This window comes from Anarrhichthys ocellatus, unplaced genomic scaffold (genome assembly GCF_004355925.1).
Source record: "Anarrhichthys ocellatus isolate YVR2014 unplaced genomic scaffold, GSC_Weel_1.0 scaffold68, whole genome shotgun sequence".
Classification (NCBI taxonomy): Eukaryota; Metazoa; Chordata; class Actinopteri; order Perciformes; family Anarhichadidae; genus Anarrhichthys; species Anarrhichthys ocellatus.
In genome coordinates, this window is record NW_022280098.1 from 2,143,220 (window position 1) to 2,166,823 (window position 23,604).

At 41.0% G+C, this 23,604-nt stretch overlaps 2 protein-coding genes across 2 annotated transcripts in view; both read right to left on the minus strand.

The window, feature by feature from the left end:
- Positions 1-1,707, minus strand: part of shtn1 (shootin 1) — a 76,749-nt gene extending 75,042 nt beyond the window's left edge. Inside the window, exon 1 of the mRNA XM_031873109.1 lies at positions 996-1,707. Within this exon, the coding sequence (XP_031728969.1) occupies positions 996-1,050 (55 nt within the window). The 5' untranslated portion in view covers positions 1,051-1,707. The remainder of the gene's footprint in view (positions 1-995) is intronic.
- A 95-nt stretch (positions 1,708-1,802) lies between these two features.
- atp6v1ba (ATPase, H+ transporting, lysosomal, V1 subunit B, member a) lies at positions 1,803-20,460 on the minus strand. Its single transcript, XM_031873112.1, has 11 exons — positions 20,222-20,460; positions 19,498-19,575; positions 18,574-18,713; positions 13,955-14,056; positions 11,025-11,122; positions 10,660-10,783; positions 8,430-8,580; positions 7,726-7,808; positions 6,569-6,673; positions 6,235-6,364; positions 1,803-2,969 (listed from the first exon to the last, which is right to left on the minus strand). The coding sequence occupies exons 1-11, from the start codon at positions 20,379-20,381 to the stop codon at positions 2,827-2,829; spliced, it is 1,314 nt and encodes a 437-aa protein (XP_031728972.1). The 5' UTR covers positions 20,382-20,460; the 3' UTR covers positions 1,803-2,826.
- Between the last annotated feature and the right edge of the window lie 3,144 nt (positions 20,461-23,604).

The window sequence follows — 23,604 nt, forward strand, 5'->3', positions numbered from 1 at the left end:
GATGGGCTCTTTAGTGGTGACATTATTATATATTATAATATTAGATTATCAGTTTTATCATTGATGTAGTAACATGTAATGCTGGATGTAATATTTTATATTTTTGGATGCGTTCAATTTATTAAATACAATGCATTGTTATTCAGAACAATGCATTGTATTTAATATACTCATAAATAAATCTAGCGAAGTAGTTTTAGTTTTGTAGGGCTGGTAGAGTTTTTCTTGCATTATCATAACTTTATTTACATACAATCCCACATTTAGTGTCGACTTCTCAGAAAACAATGTGCAGAAAGATTTTAACATAAGTAGAAATCTTTCTGAAACACATTAGCTGTTAAAGTCCAGGGGTTCATAGATGAATTCAAACGAATGTTGCCGTCAGAGAGGCGAACAGGTGCACGTTAGCAGAGGTTGAATACACAAAAGAGGGGAGAAGAGTAAATCACAGAAAAATGACTACAAGTGTGTCGACACAACATGAAAGGAAAATAGTTGATTTATAGGAGAATAAATCTTTGAAAACAATACAGGACATCTAGTTGGGCCCACTAGCTGTTAAACCCAGTCCTGGTTATAAAGTAAGTAAAAGCCAAGTCCCTCTGCCCTACATGGACTTTGACCATGAAAACAAACACCCTTAAAGTTCAGAACAAATTCAGTGTAAAGCAGTGAACATCAACCACGAGATAAGTCCAGTAGCAGTGTGTCTCCCTCAGAGTGGACCAAGCATAGAACGATGACTCAGCATTATGCACATTATACTCCAGCACAGCGTGTTTTATCCATACACACCTGACCCCAAACACCACAGGTTTATCATTTACATAAAACCGCGTCATCTATTTATCACATACTAGCATTTAAACACGTATTAAAGCCAGTGCTGCACGAGCAACTAACGAGCACAACTCAATATGTATCGTTTGTATTTGTAGTCTCTCAGTCTAAGAGCGAGTGTCGGTGCGGGACCACGTATTAACCAAACTTACCTTGGTTCGACAACTTTGTAATCACTTTGATTTTATTCAGCTCCTCAGCAGCCATAGCGAGAACAGCTTTATCCAAAGGTCAACAGGAAGTGCTCCCACGCGACACACCTGAAAGGTAAAGTTAAGTCCCTCGCGGCAGCTACAAGCGCACAGTACATCGTCTGTACTGTATATAAGAAGAGTAGCCTACAAATGAAATGCATACAGACATATTCACTCTCACATTTCAGCCCTGCGCATTCCCTAACGCTTCCATTAAAGTAGTACTTAACCTTTCTGGGAGAGAAAGGTTGACTTTTATTTTGGAGGAGGAAATATATAAGGAACACACAAAACTAAGATGAAGCTTCAAGAGAAAAGTGCGTTTGTAGAAATCTCAGCTCAAAGGTCTGTTTACGTGCTTTGAACCAACACTGAATGAAGATTGTGATTAGTGGACATTGTTCTGTTAAACATAAACATATCTGTAGTAAATGCTGTATTTTTAGAGGTTAGCTCGTGTTGTTCCAAAAACTGATGCGTTAACATTACTCTTGCCAAACTGTAAGAGCGTAAAGATTTTTATTGAAGATAGCAGCTCTTGAAGAACCATTTTGTTTTAAAAACATTTTAACATTCCACTTACTGTTAACAGAGAATAAATGATTCCTATATAATATCTAATAAAATAGTTGTAATGTGAAATACAGTTGATCAGATTTTCGGAGGTGCTTAGTAATAAAGCTGTGAGCTGAACTAACTAGTATCCCTCATCGCTGATGTTCATGTAGGTGTTGAATGACAGGTGGATAGAGATGAGACGGCATACTCGTATAATTTAATTTATTCATGGACACATTACATCACAAAAACATTATTGTTGCACAACAAAGAATTAGTTTCTGCAGACAGATGGGAATGTTTAATAATATCTTATAGACTCATCTTTTTGCAACACAAATCAAAACACAGAAATAATGTAAACATCCGCACTATTTTTTCCAGAGTAGACAGAAGAAGCAAGAGGGAAGAAAGAGTCAAAGTACTGCGTCAACATCGAGCAAACATCGGCTCCCAGCTGTGTCTGGTCACCAAAGATGCTTTCTCAGCATATCGAGAAAATCAGAGCAATGGCCAACTTGACATGAAAAAAATACAGCAGCTGCTTATTATTAAACAATACAAAGGGGGCGGACAAAATAAGAGAAGTACTAGACTATGAAATCACCCTCAGGTTAATACCAATATGGTGATGTTTTTGTGGTTCAGTTTGTGAAGCTGTAAACTTGTGTTCAGCATTTGTTCATTTTCAAAAGCTTTTACTTTAGAAAATTACATGTTGAATCAGCATCAGTCTGAATAAACTTCATGAGCTTCACCTGACTGACCCAACAGCAGGAGTACTGTATGTGACCCTCTTCTGTACACGTCTTTCTTCAGTTGGAAACCTCTCGTTTTAGTGGGAGATGAGGGGGATCAAGCAGTAACACCCCAATAAATAAGGACTCATTTATCATTTGTAGGATATGTTCACCTTTTTTTGCAATCAAGGAGTAGACATTACAACCACAGACACTTTTCATACACTTCTGGACACATATACACGACAGTACATCTACAGCAGGGGGAGATTATTAGCCTGTTCTCATTCGGGGAAGGAAGTGGGGTAATAAGAACAGTGGAGAAGAAGGGAGGGCAGGTTTGGGATGGGTGAAGGCTCAACAACTTCTCATCTCTGAGCCCCTAGAGCTGCAGGGCTGTCGGGTGAGATGAAAGAAGGGAATAAGGGGAGAAGAGGATGGTGGGTAAAAAGGGTGAACGGGACGAGAACCAGGGCATCCCTCTGTGGGCCTCAGTGACGGGCGGCAGACTCCCTGGGGTAAAATTCAGCCAGGGTGCTCTGAGGAATCCTCTTGAGCATCTCCTTGGGGAAGATTCGCAGCAGCTGCCAGCCGATGTCCAGGGTTTCATACACCGTCCTGTTGTCGTACGGGCCTGGGGGAGACGAGAGGCACAGTGGTGCTGGTTAGAATCCAAACAGGTGAGGCAGTCTGATGCACACGGTCTCTACTCTACATCACATGAAGTAAACAATGGTCTTAAAACTAGACCATGAAGAAAAAGATACAGAGACACTTATTGTTGAAGCTGCAGTAATTTAATTTTGTATTATTTGTTGTGTTCATAGTGTTGAAATAATTTATAACATAGAATAGTTGTGTAAATAAGAACAGAGTAACACATTTGTCATAAGCGGCACACTTGAAACTTGACCTTAAAAAAGATAAAATGAAGTGAGCATCTCAGGGTTAGAGAGGCTAGAGGATGGGTCAGTTTACAGTAGATTATAAACTGCCAGTTAGAGACCCAGCGCAATTATACAATACGATTGTACTCCAACTGTTAATGAAGAATAAGCTGCTTTATTATTGCATGCCCAATAATGTCAGCAACACTTTCCTGTTACTTTTATTAATGGTAGTCTGTATTTTGATCTATTCTATATTCAGAAAGAACGCATCAATATCTCCTCCAACATGAGCTTAGAACCAGTTCTCCTCTCAGAACCCTGTGGTTCTTTACTGTAGCGGTATGTTAATGTGACACGGTTAAAATGCACGTATTCACTTTAAAGAACAGCTTCCATTATGCATTGCAATAGCCTGTTTAAATGCGGATAAAGGAGTCTCTTTAAGTCCCTCAGATAAAGGTGTGCTCTAAGCAGACCAACGGCATGCAGCAGATGATACAAGCTCATTACAAGCAGAAGAGACTGGAGAGCAAACATTTGAGGCTTGTGAGCATCTCCGGGAGCAGACGCATTATCATCCAATCACAGTCATTTCTGTGTCCACCTGATGAATTGAAGTCAAACATTCACTCTACTTGTAGCTCTGGTTTGGTCTCCACCAACTCCTGGGAAAAGCCTCTGGCTTTGTAGCTGCTAAATGCTCCACGATGTTCATCAGATAACCGTCTCTCTGTTTGGTGCTGAGCAGGTAGTGTACAGTGGCTTTATTCAAGCATTCATTCTCACTAAAACAGCTGGCTGCTGGGAGTGAGGTTAATGAGAGTAGAGTTTGTGGGCTGTAAAACCAAAACAAGGAGCTAAAATAGGCTAAAACGTTTCTTAAAGCGAAGGGGAAGTACAGATTGGTGACAATTCTCCGTGGGTTCTAAACAAGTGACCACTTTAACATTACACATAGCACGTTTAAGCTTTGTTTATCAAAAATTATTAGTGCCTCTTTTAACACCTTATCCGTCATCCTCAACCACCTGAGAAGAGGTACAAGTGGTTCGAGTACCATCTGATAAGAGGCTACCATGTGTCCTTTTTCTTTTTTTGCTGAAGTTTGGTGAATCCTTAGAAAATAGAAGCATGTGATGTACAAGTCATAATACTGCAGTTGTGCTGCCATCTGTCAAATACTAAGAAATCACAAGACATACTGTACAATCAATTCTGTTAGCATTTCAAGGGCAACATACCAAGAGCTTTCATTATGACAATGGCAATCTCTTGAATTGTTTGCGACATCAACAATTCCTTATCAAGGACACATTTTGAGATTTTAAGATTTCACTTTCTTTTCTCTGGTCATGTTTGTCAGGTTACCATCTGGTGAGCAAGAACTCCTCTGATTGTCAACTTCAGGTGGAAGGCACTGTGCAGACACTGTTCTGAATTGAATGCTCAGTATAATAGTGCTGGGAATCTGCATCATGATTCAGCCAAATATCAATGGCTCAATTACACAAAAGGGACATTAAAAAGTGACATTTCTCTCATAGAAGGCAACAATAAAGCAGTGTTAGCTTGTCTTAATCACCTAATTTGAGTGCAGCCTCAGTTGTACTTTGTGTTTAGGTGAATTATCTAAAGCTAGCATGCTAATTCACTACACTATTTCTTCATGCTAAACCATGCAAATGACACCCTAAGTTTCCCTGTTTCCAGTTATTATGCTAAGTTAGGCTAATCACATCCTACCTCCAACTACTTAACACACATTTAGCAGCAGTTCATTCAAAGCAACTCAGCTCCAGCTGCTGGACTCAATCAAATCTTCAGTGTTAGTAGACACCTCTACATTTGAGAAAATGTGCCGCAAAACAATGACGCCCCGATAGGAAGAAATGCCTCATAGTGGCACTGGCTTGTATTAAACTTGATCAAAACAAACCTTTTTCTATAGCCCGTGGGCTCTGTTGTGATAGATTCCCAAGATAATAAATGAATTAATCTCTGACCTGAGGTTGAGTTTGTCTCTGCTCTGGACACAGTTTGGTTTCTAATAGAGGTTGTTGTACTGAGACTGTTTAGTCTTTTTCCCTCCAACTCACAACAATAATATCTAAAAAGATTTCCCTCTCCCTCTCCCATCTTTCCTGGTTATGATGTCTATTCTCCTATGGAATCTATTAGTGTTCTAAAGGAGAAATACTACCCAGACCATTAAACCATTGTAACCGTGAGCTTTCTTCTGTCAACTTAAAGAAAAGAGACAGAACTAAATACTCAGGTATGCTTCAGCAACAAAGGATGAACCCACACAGACCAATATTTTCCAAGGACACACGTAAACATGGAATATAATGTGGATGCCACTTCTACCACCATTTAGCAATATACTGCAATAGCTGAGCAATAACCTTAAGGACTGTTCCTACACCACCACCACTACATTGTGATCTTATTTCTTTGAGATAAATACAAATGTAAAAGCCTCTGTGGCTTTACTTTAAACTAACGACGACAGCATGTTGCACTATACAGACTGTGGCATCTGCAATCAAAGTCAATTACCATGGACGTTAAAGGTTACTAAACTGTGACAGACACATTTTCAGTAAAGGTTGTCTCGCATATGCATGAAAACTGAATCACACCAACATATGACTTCAAAGTCCCCGATTGTGCCCTGTTACAGAACGTTACTGACACACTCCTCCCCCCCCACCCCAAATTAATTTGCTTCCTAAACTTTACATCCTCCAGGGAATTAAATTACATTTTACTTAAAATCACAAGAACCCTATGAATCTATCAAATGATTCAAAAATAGTGAAAAATGCCCGTCCTACGTTCACGGAGCAGGGTTATGTCTCCTTTCAAATGGAGTGCCTTGTCTAACCAACAAATAATTGATGAATGCCTCAATAATTGCCTTTTCAATTATAAAAATGGTTGGTAATTAATGTCAGCTAACATACAGGTTGCCAGCTAAACTGTGTGTGAATGGTTGCATCTTCTTACCCTGAGCAATGAAGTTCTTTTCAAACTTCTGGAGGAACTCAAGGTAGAGCAGATCGTCGGAGGTGAGGGCCTCTTCTCCCACCACAGCCTTCATAGCCTGGACGTCCTTACCGATGGCATAGCAGGCATACTAGAGACAGATTCAGGATGAACAGTTCATGAATTGTTCAAAGAGAATTGTAATCAAGCGTCTTTACGTTGTCCTCCTCCTCTTCATGTATTATCATTCTCAGTGCTTTTAGTTATTCATCCAAATTCTATTCCTATTCAGAGGGTAACCTTCTGTCCAGGTTACAGGACGCATTCTTTAGGTACAAGAGGGGAGATTCTTTACCAGCTGGTTTGAAACGTCAGCATGGTCCTTCCTGGTCATCCCCTCACCGATGGCTGACTTCATCAGACGGGACAGTGAGGGCAACACGTTGATAGGTGGGTAGATCTGAAAGACAATCATGAGATTACATGTATTGTTAATACAAAATGTGCAACTGTTTTACTTTAACTATGACGCTTACTAAAAATCTCAGTCGAAATCTTAGTGGAGAGGTCTATTTAGGAACATTTTGACTTTGTCATGAATACAAGGACGGGTGGGAGAAGCCCAGAGTATTCCACTTCCTTTCATTCTTCGTTGACATTTTCAATGAGGAGCAACATTGATAAGAGAAGGACTTAGCTAACACCATCCATGTTATAATGAGTGGAACATTTTGACAAACGTTAAGTTGTGCACAAGTCATGAAAACCTGTGGCTTGTGCAAAGTATTACTTCTTTACATTCTGCTCATTCAGCACTGTACTGATTCGATTAAGACATTCATTCAACCCAGACTGGTTTATTTTCTCTCTCTAATTATCTAAGGGTGACAGACCTTTCCACTGCACTGGCACAGTGCACAATGTAGTGTGGAGACATAAGATAATCCTTTATTAGTCCCGCTGTGGGGACATTTACATGGAAGGTCACTGAAGGTACGTCAGCGGACCTTCCTCTTACAACTGGCTTGTATAAAGGGATGCTCAATGTGTATTCCGTTTATTCATTTGGATTGGTTATAAGGTGTAGTGTAATTAGTCACTTACTATAAAAGTCAATATAATTAATTTCTACCCCTATTATTTAAACATATTTGACTCCATAAAAAGTGAGAGGGGATTATGATATTCCGGCTACTTCTGCTCTGAATCATCTCTCAATCAAATCTGAACACACATTTTTAGATTCCGTTGACTTGCACTTCCTGAGGATATCATGTTATTTCTGATGTCCATCGCTAAAGATCCACTGAGAAATCATAGAAAAGACGCTCCTGAGAATGACCAAGGGTCAATAATCCAGTGATGGGAGTCAATACATCCATGGGTACATTGCAAACAGGAGCTCTACATACTGATGACCTCCATGGCAACGTTATTCTTCCTCTTTGCCCCAAGTTGGATGAATGTTGTATTAAGAAATGGCTTTCAAAATGGATGAAGGCTGATGGATACCTGTCTGTTGTGCAGCTGTCTGTCAACGTAGACCTGACCCTCTGTGATGTATCCAGTCAGATCAGGAATCGGATGGGTGATGTCTGTGAGAGGCACAAAGATGTATTCAATCACAACATACCCCACAATTAATTGTGTATGTGCTACATATTGCAGTACAATTAATGTAAACACTAGATATAAGGCCTCAGTTGAGTTAACATTCACACTGAAGAACATTTACAGTTGAGACTCAATTCAAATCACTCACTGATTTGCAGGTGTTAAAAGAACGTCCCACATGGGACAGAAAGACAGAATTCATGAGCTCTTGTTTAGTAAAAGCCGACACAATCACCTCCCTGTGATGCTGTGATGGGGGGGGGGGGGGACTCCTGTTCAACTAGATAGGAGTATGCTCTTCATACGCTTTGCTATGGTGGTGCAGGCATCAAAAATGTCTCCTAAGTCCATTTGAGATGCCTACTCCAGTCATTCAAACAATGACTTGCCAAGAGATTTAGGAGACAGCATTTATCTGCATGACCAAACTGATATCCAAAAGATACACAAGCATATAAGAACCATCAACATTGCTTTGAATGCATCAAAAACATATGTTTAGAATTAATATCTATGTCCCCCACAAGGCTGATGGATGTGAAGATTTCATTTTGGTCCAACTTAAAGCGTAGAAAGCTCAGAGCCATAGCTGCTGCTCTCACCATCATTGGGCATGGTGAGAATAGGGATCTGGGTGATGGAGCCATTTCTGCCCTCCACACGGCCGGCACGTTCGTAGATGGTGGCCAGATCAGTGTACATGTAGCCAGGAAAGCCTCTACGGCCGGGCACTTCCTCTCGGGCAGCAGAGACCTACGGGTGAGGAGTGGGAGGGTGACATGAGAGCTGTGAGAAGCATAAGCTAAAGGAAACAAGGCTGTTAACACGCATTTACATTTTATTTCATCCAAGTTTGAGAACATTTTATTGCTGCATTAATTCCCTTTTGGCAACCTGGGAGCAGCAGAACAAGCAGACAGCAGGCACAGAGCAACGATATCATTCATTTGGAGTCGTGTTTGTGTCCACCGGGTGAATTGATGTCCAATTCTCACTCTCTTATAGCTCTGTTTTGGTTTGCATTAACTCCTGAAAGGACTATCTGTCTCTTTAGCTTCTAAATGCTCCACTACGTTCAACAGCTAGTCTCTTATTGTTAGCTAGCTCAACTATGCTAATTAACTTAGTTCAAGCTAAACTGACTAGCCTGCTAGGGCTAATGAAACCAGCAAGAGACAGCTGTCTCAGACAAAATGTCGATAGGCGCTGGTTCAAAATTAGAAGCTGGAATCAAGGGTGCAATATTTAAAAAGTTGCTATGATTCTCTTTGCGAATACTATCCTTGTAAACTGCATACATGTCATGCTCAAATGGACATTTTGAGAGGCATGCAGCATGTAAACGTTATCTGTGTGTTATTCACTACATGCAACACATTTCACCCGGTCATCTCTTCTTTATAGAAAACATAGATTAGTGCAGTATTAATGTGCTGGAGTCTTGATGTTTCCAAACAGACTTCTGGTAACAGGGTGGGAAATAGACAGAAATAGATATTCTTTTTTTTAAATCTTAAGACTCGTCTTTGCCATACTCTTCCACATAAACAAACAAAAAAAAAATCTACTAAAAGCATTTACTGTTCGAGAGTCAAGTGATGCTAACTCCTTAAGCATCTTTCACAAGAGGCAAACAGCTGGTTGAACATCTTGCCATTCTGTTTTCAGGCCCTCTAAAAAAATGACCAAAAGCAAATCCTTGTTCCCAAAGTCAAGTGAATTAAGAGCAAGAGGGAAAGAAAATGCATCCCATTCAATCTCTGATGCAAAGGTTGATGGGCAGGCCAAACACTTACGAGCTGTATATTCAAAGCAGAACTCAACCTTCGCGCGCGTGAATGGGAGCAGAAGTTAAATGTTAATGTCCTCCTGGCTCTTTGTAGGGGCTGAAATACCCATTGAGCTGCCCGAGTCTTGGCTGACTGTTGGTGCAGCGAACATGTGCCAAGGTTATGGACAGCAAATGAAGAAGGAATAACACATATGCACACGGACCATATAAAAACCTGCATTGTGCTGCCAGCATATTGAGACAGCACACTGTACTGCATAAAAGAATTATCACAGAGACACAAAAGTGAGTCAAAGAGGCCTGACTCCTCGCTTCAACGGGAAAGGAGGACAGGGGCAGGGGCCTTCCTTTTGAAGCCGATCGGACAAGGATGAATTAAGGTATGAATGAAGGACACATTATCCTCCCTTTCAGGAAGGAGCACAATACTTTAGAGAGTCTATCACCTTTGTGCTAATGCTGCAGAGGATTTACATTGATGTGCTTCGTCTGCTGCTGGACTCTCCAGAGAGGATTCCGTATGTACTATACCCTCCTGACAACAAGACTCCATATACTAGACATGTGGTAATTATATGCTAAGAAAACAGAACAGTTATTCATCAGAAATATATCTGCTTATTAAGTTATCAGAAGAATACTAGTGATGGTCCAAGAACACACGTACTGTAGTTTATCGTAATTCAGCTGAAAATAGTCCAACACATGATCCATTTTCTCCAGTTTGAGTAACATTTGCTAAAACCTACATTGACCAGCTGCTGTAGGAAGTGACAGAACATAAATGATATTCTGGTAATTTGCTGGTCCGTCACTCATGCTGAGAAAACATTAACATACATAAGCACTTCTTCAGCGGTGTCTACTTACCAAGTGTCCATTTACTGGTACCTGTTTTTTTGTTTCCAGCGGGGCCAACAATAACCACACTATATCCAGAAGTAAAATACGTGGTTTTTACTGCTTGGTGCAGATGGTGCATGTGAACGATTTGAAGAGTGTGACTAGGACGTTTAAGACGGAGGAGCTGGTGGTGGTACCTCTCTCAGAGCCTCAGCGTAGGAGCTCATGTCAGTCAGGATGACCAGGACGTGCTTCTCACACTGGTAGGCCAGGTACTCCGCTGACGTCAGCGCTAGGCGGGGGGTGATGATACGCTCGATGCTGATTGGTCACAGAAACAAATACGTTATTCTATTGTACACATAACAAGTTGAAGTCTAAATTTAAACGTATTTAAGAGAGTGGTCATACATTTTACTATAGAGAATATGAAGCCAATAAACAGAACATTCTGTGGATAGAACACCATTAAGAGTCAATAACTAAGCTCAACATACACACTGGGATTGGTCGGTACAGTGACTGCTTTCATTGCTCAGATCATTTCAATTCTGAATCTTACGTGGGGTCATTGGCCAGGTTGAGGAAAAGGCAGACGTTGTCCATGGAGCCATTCTCCTCGAAATCAGACTTGAAGAAGCGGGCAGTTTCCATGTTGACCTAAAGTTAGTGATACGGAGGCACCTGGGTGAATCATCTTGAACCACTTTAACAAAAGATTACACACAAGCCTTTTTCAGACATCAAATATGTAACGTAACAGGGTTCTCCGAGGGAGAGACATGAGGCAAAGATACAGCGTGAGGTGAAAGGAACGGGTGCATGCCAGCTCTGAAAACCACACGTTAGTTATTGTAGTTGGGCTTGTTGATTTGACCGGTGAAGAGTTCATGGAGGCAGTGAAGATACTGTAACAGTGAGTTGGTAGAGTGATCAGAGTTCTCTCACAGGCTTCACAGGCTGATGGATCTTAAACACGTATCTTGCTGTTGAAGCCTTTAAGGATGGCTTCACATGTTTTTCACGCCATGGAGAAATGCCTTTCTGATGCAAATCCAACTGATCCAGATGATGGGACAAAATACACATTCCTCATTCTGTTCAAAAATATATTTGAAAGTGTATGTGAAGCTAATACAAGTATGTTGTCCTTCAGCACAACATGACCCCTTTGTTTAGCAAGGAAACAAAAAGAGGATATCATGTCCTAAAACAGGGGTCTTCAACGTTTTTCAGGCCAAGGACCCCCAAACTGATAGAGAGATGGAGCAGGGACCCCCGACTATATATATTGTATAAAATTGTGTTTTATATTAAATGGGCCTAGTACCATTTATAAACATACCTCTTTATTGTGCATTCAATACTAAGCTATTCAAATAATACACAGGTTCATATGTTCATGTTTTTATTTTAAACATGTGCAAGGTACAGTGAGTAGGGAGGCCGTACCACTGCCATTTATAAACATACCTGTTATCTTGCATACAATACTGAACTATTAAAATAATGGACAGATTCAGGTTTTTTGGTCGAGTTACAAAACGATCCATTTTTGCTCATAACAATGTCCAAACACTTATAATAATATACTGGCCTCAGTAGTTGGCTGTTGTAGAGAGGAGCTGCAGTGTTTTAGCAGGAATATCTTGCACAAATGATTGCACAAGGATTCGTGGGTGAAGTCATTTTTTTTTTTTTACAACGGTATAATAATATTGCAGCGTGCATCCCTGTGTCTGTGATCTTAGTCAGCTGGGGACTGAATAGGCTCTCGGTCAGTCACGGGGAACCTGACAAAGCCAGCATGTAACATGCGGCCTCGTGATTGGCACAGCAGCGATAGGGGCGGATCCTCCTCTTTGTGTGCAGGAGGCTTAGAGGGACAGGTCCAGCCTAGTCTCGCGCTGTCAGTGAACGGCGCCCAGCTTGAGAGAGCTCCTGTGTGTCGCTGAATGTGTGCATTTCTGACTGAAAGATAAGATCTTCTGCCTCCATTTATCCATTCGCTACAATAATTTAAATTTGTGAAAAAAAAAAAAAAAAAGTAAAATTGTCTAATCAACCAAAGATTTCACGACCCCCCCTGCAGTACCTCCGCGGACCCCCTGTTGAAGACCTCTGTCCTAAAAGACAGATCCCCACTTGATTTGACCAACTCAGACTGCTGAAGGCTCATATTAGCTTTAACTGAACTTTAGAACGCATTTTCCAAATAAAAAGAGGACTGTGGGTTTTGCACCGTATCTCCTCCATTGGAATCATGGACCTCTTCTCAAAGTGAATTCCCAAATTAATTTCAGTTTCACCATTTATTGGGTAAGGGATTCTGCTGCCTGTTTCGTAATGTCCCAAAGCACAGAATGACAACAGGTTAAGTGTGGACTCTCATTTATTCTTTTTTACTCCCATGCTGGGTGTTTAGTGCTTTGCTGGATATTCCTAAAAAAAAAAAATGGGACTCAGCGCCTCAGAAATGAGACAGACATAAAATCGTCAAAATGTTTACGTAACCAGGTGCATGTCTGAAGGGGGCTGAAGTAAAGCAGCAAATCTTCACAACTGAGAAGCTAGAAGTGTGGGAGGCTTGACATGTGTGATGTGAAAATGGTCACCAAAAGTTTGATCGACAACTCGATTAATGGTCATCACTGGCTCAGTCGTTCCTCCTGTCTGCATGTCGAGGCGTCCTTGAGCGAGACACTGAGCCCCAAGTTGCCCACTGCTCCTAAATGCTTAAGATGGGTCAAATTACATGTATGTATGTGGCAATTACAATAGTATTTTTTACTTTTAAAACTAGACCAAAGTTCATAGTTTTTTGGTTAAGCTGACTAAAAATAAAGAAAAATTTGTAAAACATTCAAATTGACTTTTGCTCTCAGTATTGAGACCAAGACTACATTTAATCACGAGTTATTCCATAGGCTGAATAGAGGTTTTATACTCTAGGTAAACATAACGGTTTGGTGTTTTAGCTTTGTGTTTTTTTTACCATTGAACAGATGCATTGCTGCCTTTGTGAACACAATGTCCTTCAGTTTGTCCTTTTAAAAAATGCATATCCACGTGTTGACTTGTATAAATCCCTATTAACACTGCTTTCCTCTCCCGCTAGACTGACCACAATGTGAATTGGTGGAGAAGTGGAAGAGTGAAGGCTTAGTATTTGGCAAGTGAAGCAAGTGTGTGTGTGTTGGGTACAGGTCAACCTGTCACAATCTGGGAAACAGGAGGAGCAGCGAACTTGATACTGTGGGTCTGACAGCGTTAAAGGGCCTGTTGAATTAGTAACCTGTCTACATGAACGGGGATATGCTCAAAGGTGCAGAAGTAACAAGAGGGACTTAAAGGTTAAATCACCTGGTGAATAAAAGACTGACAGCAGGGCGGCAGAGAAGGGACAGGGTGTCACGTCAGGGTTAAAAGGGGATTAGAGTCACAGATGGGGGTGGGGGGGGTGGGGGGGGGGGCTGCAGTTTGTCCACTTACCCCCATGGCTGCGAAGACAATGGCAAAGTTATCATCACTGTAGTCCATCACGTCCTTGGACTTCTTCACCAGGCCAGCCTGGCGACAGATCTGGGCAGCAATCTGGGAGCGAGAAAACAGTGGGATTTAGACATCAAAGTGTTCTCAAGGCCGACACACGGTCTGTACTGACATATCCAATGTCAACCTAACGAAGCCATGTGTAATTGTGAGAGAATGTGAAAGGTAACTTTCTCTTTCTGTCTGAGGGTGTATGTCAAGTAGAGCTGGGATTCAACAACATTTTGTGGAGTCTGAATCCAGTATTGAGTCTGCTTATTGAGTGCAAATCATTTTGAATCCCTCATTATATCAATTATATTTAGCTTTTAACGTTTGCAAGTACCTACGGTTAAAATAACTTCTCAAAACTCAAAGATTCAATTGACATATGCCGTGTGAAATAATGCAGAAACACGATAGCATTTAGTGATGGACTCATTCATGTTCACAGCCTGTAGCTCCAAACTGAAAACTAGATGAGCAACACTAGACAGGAAATACTAATTAAATGTATCTGACACACCGCAAAAACAAGTGGAGACTACGTACTTTGCACACCTTTAATCTGTTTGAAGGAAATTGAGCATTATTTAAAGAAAATCCAACTACATATTCTTTTCCATAAGAATCAATTGGCTTGGAGCTAAAACCATTTATCATTTACACAGATATAGAATATCAGCATATAGTTGACATATTCCACTTATGTATGAATACAGATTACTAAAAATAATGGAAGACGAGATAAGTTGAGGGAAGAGTCTTGTGTGATACTTCATGAATTTGTAGAATGAAAGAGGAATTTCACGCTTATCACATAATGTCAGTGCCCCGGTGTTGATCCGGCCTGACCTCTCTGTGCACCCCGAGTTCAGGCACCTGGCCCATAGAGGAGACCACCACATGAATGACCTCTGTGACATGTGCTTAATGAAACAATGAGCAAAGTTTTCACACCGTCCCGATGGCACGACAAGCAGGTCATCATTAGGCGGACAACACTCGCCGTGGTTATTTGGCCGCTTCTGCAGCAGGACTCGTTTGATCTCAAACAGCGGATGGGATTGGAGTTGATGGCTGTATGTACGCTCATGTAACACAATAAGTCTTTAAAGAAAGGGATGCTATGACAGATTTGCTGAGTAAGGTTTCCCTAGTTCAAGTCAAGTATTAGGAGTCGCATTGTGTTTGCTTACCACTCTGATGCAGGAGCTGCTAAATGCTCCACTATGTTAAGCGGCTAGTTGCTCACTGTGTGCGTCTGCTGTATGGTGCGGTAGCAAGCAGTGAACGGTGGGCTTCACACTGCAAACAGCGGCCGTAGGTTGAAGAGAGACTAACCCAGAGTTTGTTTCTCTTCACTTTCTCCAGAGCTTCTGCAATGATTTCAGGCTTCTCTATATTTTAAATCCAAGTCAAATCTTAAATATACTTTGTAAGACAAAAAACAAGCCTTAGCTAATTAATGCTTTTTTTTGTGCACAACATAGGAACTTCCAATAAACAGTGATGGCATTGGTTAACACTACAATCTACTTTGATGTAAACCAAACTGACTATTCATAAGCATGTGTAGAAAGTATTTCCATGGACTATTTTACTCTAAATCTGGTTGTTTTGAGTGACAGGGAGGGAGCGAAAAACTACCTTCAAATAAGAGTTTAACAGTAATATCAGCATTTACAGTACTGACTGTTGATTTTTAGGCAACACACTAATTAGATTTATTCATAATCCATCACTTATATTTTCAACTACTGCTACTTTCGCATAAATTAAAATTTGTCATATTTTCAATTGCATTTTGGGAAAAACTGATGGTTGCAGATAAACATGAAGTTTAAACATAGTCTTGTGTCAGTGTGCTGTGTATTTGGCTGTCATAACCACTTCAAAATAAGGTTTTAGTGGACATCAAAACATTTGCCTTAGAATGTGATTACTGACTGAAAACTGCAAACCATTTCCAGACCGCAATGCATTATATTTTGTCCCCGAGCATTGATGTGTACAGGATTGTGGGAGTGAAAAGAAGAGTACAGGGGTCCACTTCCTCTTTTTTAAGATACAGAGCATCAAAAACAGCAAATGCTCTATCACACAAGGAACCTGAGCTGTGCTGGAGTGCTTCAGCAGACTGAATGACGAAATATTGTTTTTCCAAATACAACAGTGTTGTTTGTGTGACCATTGCTCATTTCATTTGATCAGATTTTTGTTTTTGCCTTGACATGATTTCCAAAGACGTCCTACTTAAACCTGTGACTAAAAATCTCTCCTTCGGTTCTCAATACAATATTCAGAGCAGTGGGATTGCCTCCACAGGGCTCTCAACATCAGCACGGCAGAGCCGGCGGCTATCGGCTAACAGCCTGAACAGTGCAAACGATGGCAACAGTGCTGACACAGTGTTAAACAGGGGGGCTACTTCACGGCCCTCACGATTCGATAACAATTCACCTGTCAATGATTGTTGATGCACCTCAACGCATCTCCGTTTACTAATATGGCTACCGTTTCATGAATTAACACAGGCAGTCAGATAAGTTTGAATTTCCATCTTTCTTCGACAGTGCTTTCAAAAATCGGATTATTATATAAAAAGCAGCATCTTTTCAATATGAGCATCTGTGTGAGCCACCTCAGTACACAAACATTACAAAAACTAAACATAAATCCTTCTGCAGTGCATTGCAGATGTGCTTCTACTCCTACTCGGTTGAGGTCACTGCATCTCCCAACCCGGTTAACAACACCAAGGTTTTTTCTTTGTTTTTTTTTCAGCCCTACATTAATGACTACAGAACAGCTAACATTGGTGGCTGACAGACAGTGAGTAAGCTCCACCCTCAGTGAAACGGAGATCAGAGGAGAGAAACAAACAGTAAAGACTCACAAAGCTGAAATGAAACCAAATTCCTGTTTATGTTCCGTCACTGCATTTAACCGCCTTAAAAAAGACACAAAGAGGTCTCTTTGAGGTGAAGTATCAACCCCATAAACCCCATGTTTTTACACACATTTTTCACTTCATCTCAACAGGATATATTCTAGTATGCAACACAATTGTAATTTAATAACATTTCTATTGTGAGGCGTGAAAAACCCTGGACAGGAAGCAGAAGTCAAATTGTTGTCATGGGACACTGAGTAAAACAGCTGACAGACATGAATGACCCGAGTCATCAATGTTAAACATTTCCATTGCTGCCACAGAAATAAACACGCACTCATCTGTGGGCTGTTATCTTTACATTCTGGCACTCCAAGTGGAAAACGTTTGAATCTATTAAAAACAAACTGCAATTTCAGCATGGAGGTTCTTTCTCGACCTGAAGAACACGTAAAGCTGCTTAGTTTCAGGTAACGGTAAGTAGCTGAGTTCATTGCCAGTTTGCCATTTGCTTAAGAAATAAATAAAAAAATAAAAAATAGGATTACATTTCATTTACATTGAAGCAAATTAATGCATTTGACGAGTTATTTTGTGACAAACTACTGCAATTTTTGCTGCCATCATATCTCTATAACTATAATGCATACTGTCATCGGAGAGGAGTGATCTCTGACTCTACGTGTTGGAATACTGCTTGGAATATGACTGCATAATGACATTTAACATTTCTTGCGATTTAGTCTCTCATAGCCAGACCTTTCTCCACACTTTGTTTTAGCAGCGTGCCAGCTCTGGAGAAAGGTCTGGCTTGTTGTTGCTTTGAAACAATGATCTTTAAAGTTACAGCTATTTTTTTTTCCTATTCAGGGCAGGGTATTACGTCCCAAAGCTATGCGAGATGCGGCCCTGTGAACATTCTCAAATGACAGCTAAAATCTATTATTTATTTGGCTCATATTTAATGTTATTACCATTAATATTATGACCATTGTTTAATCATTGATGCCTTAGAGGTGAAGCCTGCCCGTAATATGTGCCCCTTTCAGATTGTTACTTATTAATGTTATGTTATTATACTATATTTATCCCCTAAGGGCGAAATTGGTCTCTCTTGACCCATCCCTGTATATAGGGAGCAGTGGGCTGCTGAGAAGCACCCGGGGAGCAGTTAGGGGTTCGGTGTCTTGCTCAGGGACACTTCGACACAGGACACGTAGCAGCCAAGGATCGAACCGCCGACCTTGCGGTTACCGGACGACCCTCTCTACCCAATGGAATGGATTGGTCCATAGCGACCGCCGCCGAGTTAAAAGATGTGCCAAATCAACTCTGACTGATGATAGCTATGAGTTTGTTGTTTCACTTAGCAGGGACTGGAATTTTGAAAATAGTGAGACGCAGATAGTCTGATTTAGTGAAGGAGAATCCAGCGTGCGTTACGCTAGTAGCGACTGATGTAGCCTCAAGCAGAGATGAGGAGGGGGCTACAGAGTCCTCACTCCTTTCTCACACCTCCAGATTGTTTTTTACTTTTCAAACTTGTAGTCTTCAGGCCCAACCGATGCTGAACCTCTGATACTACTTTATTGTCATTCAGAAAACATTCCCAGGACGCTGGTAATCAGGAATCAGAGGAATCTTTCCTGTAGCTGATGAAATAAAACTGGTTTGGTGGTCTCACCTCGTTGTGGGGCAGCCCAGCAGCGGAGAAAATTGGGATCTTCTGTCCTCTGGCAATGCTGTTCATGCCATCGATGGCTGAGATACCGGTCTGGATCATCTCCTCAGGGTAGATACGACACTGAGGATTGATGGGCTGACCTGAAACACACAGAAACAGCTACATTAGACAAATCACTGGAATCCTGTTGGTTATTAAGGAATTTCAATATAATTAACGAACTCTATATCAACATTTTTTGGTGACAATAACATCAAATTGATTTCTTCTGTTTGTCAGAAATAACGTTTTTTAAACAAAGTGTACAAACATTAGCCTGAAGTCGATGGGCCACCCACTAATCTGGCTCCAAGACCAAGGCTCCTAAAGCTCTGAAGCCTTTTTCCTTCTTTATTTGTAAGTTCACATGCTATGAAGCACGGGGGCTGTTCACACCCAGCAATAAAGTGCATCGTGGTTGATCCGCTCACAAGTGGACAGCTCGGCTCTGGCAGCCGCCCCGAGAGGGGAAAATCCAGGTGGCTGCATCTGTACTTGACAGTTTTTAAGTGTCAGTGTTACTGACTGTTATGCGCACCTTATGTGGATGAGCTTACAGATGTGCTATCAGCATTTTTATGAGCTGTATTTTCATTAAAGAAATTACTTACATTTTATGTTCTATTGTTTTTGTAAAATCATAATTTTACCATTAAATATTTGGGGGATGTTAAAGTAATGTGTGGTCGGGATCGTCTTCTGTACACCAAGACAAATTTCCCTATGGGGACAATACAAGTGTAAAATGACACCATTTTATCCGCATGTTTTGTTTGTTATTGATGAAAAAGTTTTCTTAATGTAGCATTCTTGTAAGAGACTTCCATTTGGCTCCAAAGGTATCCTAGAAAACAATAGGAAGTCAACAGTTCACTGAGGTCATACCCATGATGTCCAGGTAGTCCTCAGCCAGAACAGTGGGCCCGCGGTCGATGGGTTTGCCCGAGCCATTGAACACACGCCCTGAAAAAGGAAGATTTTCTCCTTTGAGCAAAGCAGACAACTGCTTAAAAATCTAAATACAACTATTTGCTTTCTCTGAAAGTTGAATTCAAAGATAATTACTAAGAAACACAGATCAAATGAAATTCATTAGATGACGCTTCCAACCACATCTGATCTATTCTGTTTTGTATCAGACTCTAAACAGATAAGAGTGGCTCTGATGGCTCTTGTCGAGTCTACAAGTAACAAGTACAAGTAATTATAAATTCATGGACGTGATTAATGATACTTGACAAACAAAAGCAGGTTTACTTTTTGCTGCTATTGAAATACATGCAACCTTGTGCTGTGCTGAGATAATCTGACTGATTGAAATATTCAAGAACATTGAGACAAAAAGGTTTGATTCAGTGCTGTTTTGCCTTTACCATTTACTGAGTAGACTGAAAAAGTAAGTAAAATAAGCATATTGAAGGAGAATGCAGTATAACACTTTAAATAGCATTCAACATGCTTTACAATTGTCATCTTTGTGTTACAAAGAGAGAAGGATGAAAGGGGTGAACCGTGTGGCTGTAAACAAACCTGAACAAATCAGAGGAATATTTACTTCATTTTGTAGTGTTTCGTTTAAATAGGCAATGTGAAAATCAGGTCGTCATACCAAGCATGTCCTCTGACACTGGGGTACGCAGGATATCACCAGTGAACTCGCACGCCGTCTTCTTGGCATCGATGCCAGATGTTCCCTCAAACACCTGAACAAACAGACATAACAAGCCATTATCATTACAATAAAATCTAAAGACAAGTTTCACTGCCATGGTTGGTGGCAGATTTTGTCCATATCATTTGTGCCAGATTTAAGATATATCACAGCACAGTTAAACACTTTGACCTGATGCTGAAGCTAGAAGTAAAGTCAGAGGATCACCAAAGTCATTATAGAGTATCCTTTAAGGCAGTGGTCCCCAACCACCGGGCCGCGGACCGGTACCGGGCCGTGGATCATTTGGTACCGGGCCGCACAGAAAGAATAAATATTATTTCCGTTTTATTGATTATCCGAGTCTGAAAGAAGTTTTATTTTGAAAAATGACCGGATTCTCTTGCAATTTCATCCACCTGTGCCTCTTGACATGTCAAGACGCTTGTCTCGGTCACGTGATACGTTACCTCAAAAATTAAGCCCGCAAACTAGCGAAAATGAGTAAATAACTTTTGGAGAGCTTCTTTGCAAAGGGGAAAGGCCACTAAGGAGACAGAAGAAGAGCAACAACTTCCAAGAAAAATAAATCTTCATTTAACAGACAATATCAGGAGTGTAATTAAATATCAGGAGTAATTCTGAAGCTCCAAGCCCGCTCTGCAGAATATGTGGCGACAGAGAAAGATCAGCTGCTGGAGATTGTAAATGACGGTGGCCTTAAAAGTATGTTTGAGACAACAACTCTGCTGGTGTTTGGATTAAAATCAAGGCTGAATATCCTGAGATCGCCACTAAAGCACTGAAAACCCTGCTTCCATTTCACACATCCTCTTTGTGAAGCGGGATGTTCTGCAGTGACAACAATCAAAACGGAGTAGACTGGACATCAGGAACAGACTTCGGGTGTCATTGTCTCCCATTACCCCCAGATGGACCGTCTCGTTGCAGAGAAACAAGCTCAGGGCTCCCACTGATTCAGCGTTATTGTGAGCTGCATTTATTTATGCATTTTATATTTGTTTTCATGCCGATCGTATCATTTTATTTCATCGTGTTTTTCCGCCACACCTTGAAGGCCGGTCCGTGAAAATATTGTCTTACATGAAACCGGTCCATGGTGCAAAAAAGGTTGGGGACCTCTGCTCTAAGGACCTTGAACATTTGTTGAAAATGTCATGGCAATCCTTCAAATAGTTGGCAAAACATTTTACTCTGAATCACAAATGTCAACCTGCTGGGGGCCCCAGAGGAAAAGTAAAGGAATCACCAGAGGTAAAAGGAGGTATGCTCTGGGGACAAAGGGCGCATACAATTTCATAACCATCCAGGGTTCAGCACCAACATTTAAAAGTGGTTGCTAGGCTGGCAACCAGTTATCGACTTAATAATGAAAAGCTTGTCAATGGTGGAGTTCATCATCAATAGATGTGCCACCTCTTGCATCCTCCATCTCATTATGTCACTGAACTGTGTCACACTCTTGTTGCTTCAAGCCTCAGCGCTTGTCCAGCCCTCGTGGTTCTGTAGGATGTGCTACCTTGAACCAACCCCCCAGGAGGAGCGTCGGGCATTGAAGCTGCTTCTCGTAGTGGACAAACCGTGGAATTACAACTTCAGGGTCCGTCACGTTGTGCCATGGGCCCAAAAAGACTTTTCCCCATAGACTTACATTGGGAAAGAGACATCTGTAAACTTCCCAGTATGAACATTTAAGAGGCCAAATCATTGGGTCTTAAGAGTTGTAAACTCACTAATAGTGGAGTCCAGAGTTATGTTTGTTCTGCCGTTCATATGAATGAGCCAGATAAGTGCAAGACCAAGCAGCTTGGAGGCGGGGTTAAATGGAAAGCTGGTCACCCCACAGTCATACCTCATTTGCTTCACCATCGTCTCCAAAAGAGATGCCTGTCAGCAGGCGAGTAAACTGTTACATGCAGCGTCGTCTGGTTCTAGTTCTGACTGCAACAGAAATATTGAAATATTACTAATGCAAGAAATATTTATTTTGGGGTGCACCTTTTGCAGTTTCCGGTCCCTATTTGTTTATGTTAAAAATTGGTTTACACTGATGGCAACCAAAGTCAAGAATTGGTTGCCAAAGTCTCGAAATTGCAACCCTTAGCCCTGTGATTAATTTATTAGTTGTTGAGATATTCCAGTCTGGACCAAACACTCAGACGGACGGATAAATATTGCCAAGTCGATCGGTCAACTCTGTTGACGCTAACTGCAGGTGTCCGCTGTTTTCTGTTTGCATCCCTCCCAAGGCCAACAGTAGAGTAAATAGTGAGAACATCCGCAGTGCAAAGGGAATTCATCATTCCAAATTGTTAAAAGATTGGTAAACTTTCCAAAAATAAACAGAAAATTCGTCCGACATTTTTTTCCCGCGTGGACCACCTGGCCCTAAAAATTACGCTTTGCAAATAGTCCACCACTTCCTGTATTCGCTGTGTGGCGCTACAGAACACGCGCAAACATGCATTATATTGCTCTATATGAAGTGTAAACCACATTGGGTAAACGTCATGTACAGTAATAAAATTAAGTTCCCTGAACTGCCCTGCAGCTTTAAATTCAGTTCATTCAGGGTGAAGTGAAGTGAAAAAGAGAAATGAGTGTGCATGGACTTTATCTGTGGTTATTAAACCACTTGTTTCAGCTCTATTCCTCTCTGGTAACATCATTGTTGGACAGTGAATTAATGTGTTCGGATTCTGATCATATTGGACTCTTGGGTTTATTTTCTGTGTCTTCATTTCAGATGCGAGATGGTACGTTTGCTCCATATGAGACAATGTTTTTAAGCTGCCCGTGGGAAAAATTCACCTACATGCGTTTGGTCTCTCTGGCCATTTTTCTCTTTTGGAGACCGTCCTTTGATTTTACTTTTACAACTCGCATTATAAATGTCCTGCTCTGCTATCGCTTTCCTCGTCTCTCCCCCGTGTGTCACGGTGTGTGTACATCTCACTCGAGTCAGGAAACTTGTCAGAATGCCCATATTTGATTGGCTGAGCTGCATCACGTGATGTGATTCACAACGCATTGGTCTGCGTTTTTCCTGCACCGCTGAACAAGCGCCGTAAATGCTGGAATAACTGTGCTGCATAAAAAAATCCCCTTCAAAATAAAAGCATGGGATTTATTTTTAGTTGAGAATCCAGTTGAGAATCACTGGTTTAGAGCATGGTCCCAAGAGACATTTTTTTAAGTCTCTATGGGATACATGTCCCTACCAAGTTTTATCCATGTACCTGAACCGTAGTGCTGGGGCTGCTCTTTTGAAATATTGTAGGGGGCGCTATGGAGGGAATTTAAAGCGGCTAAGCCAAAAT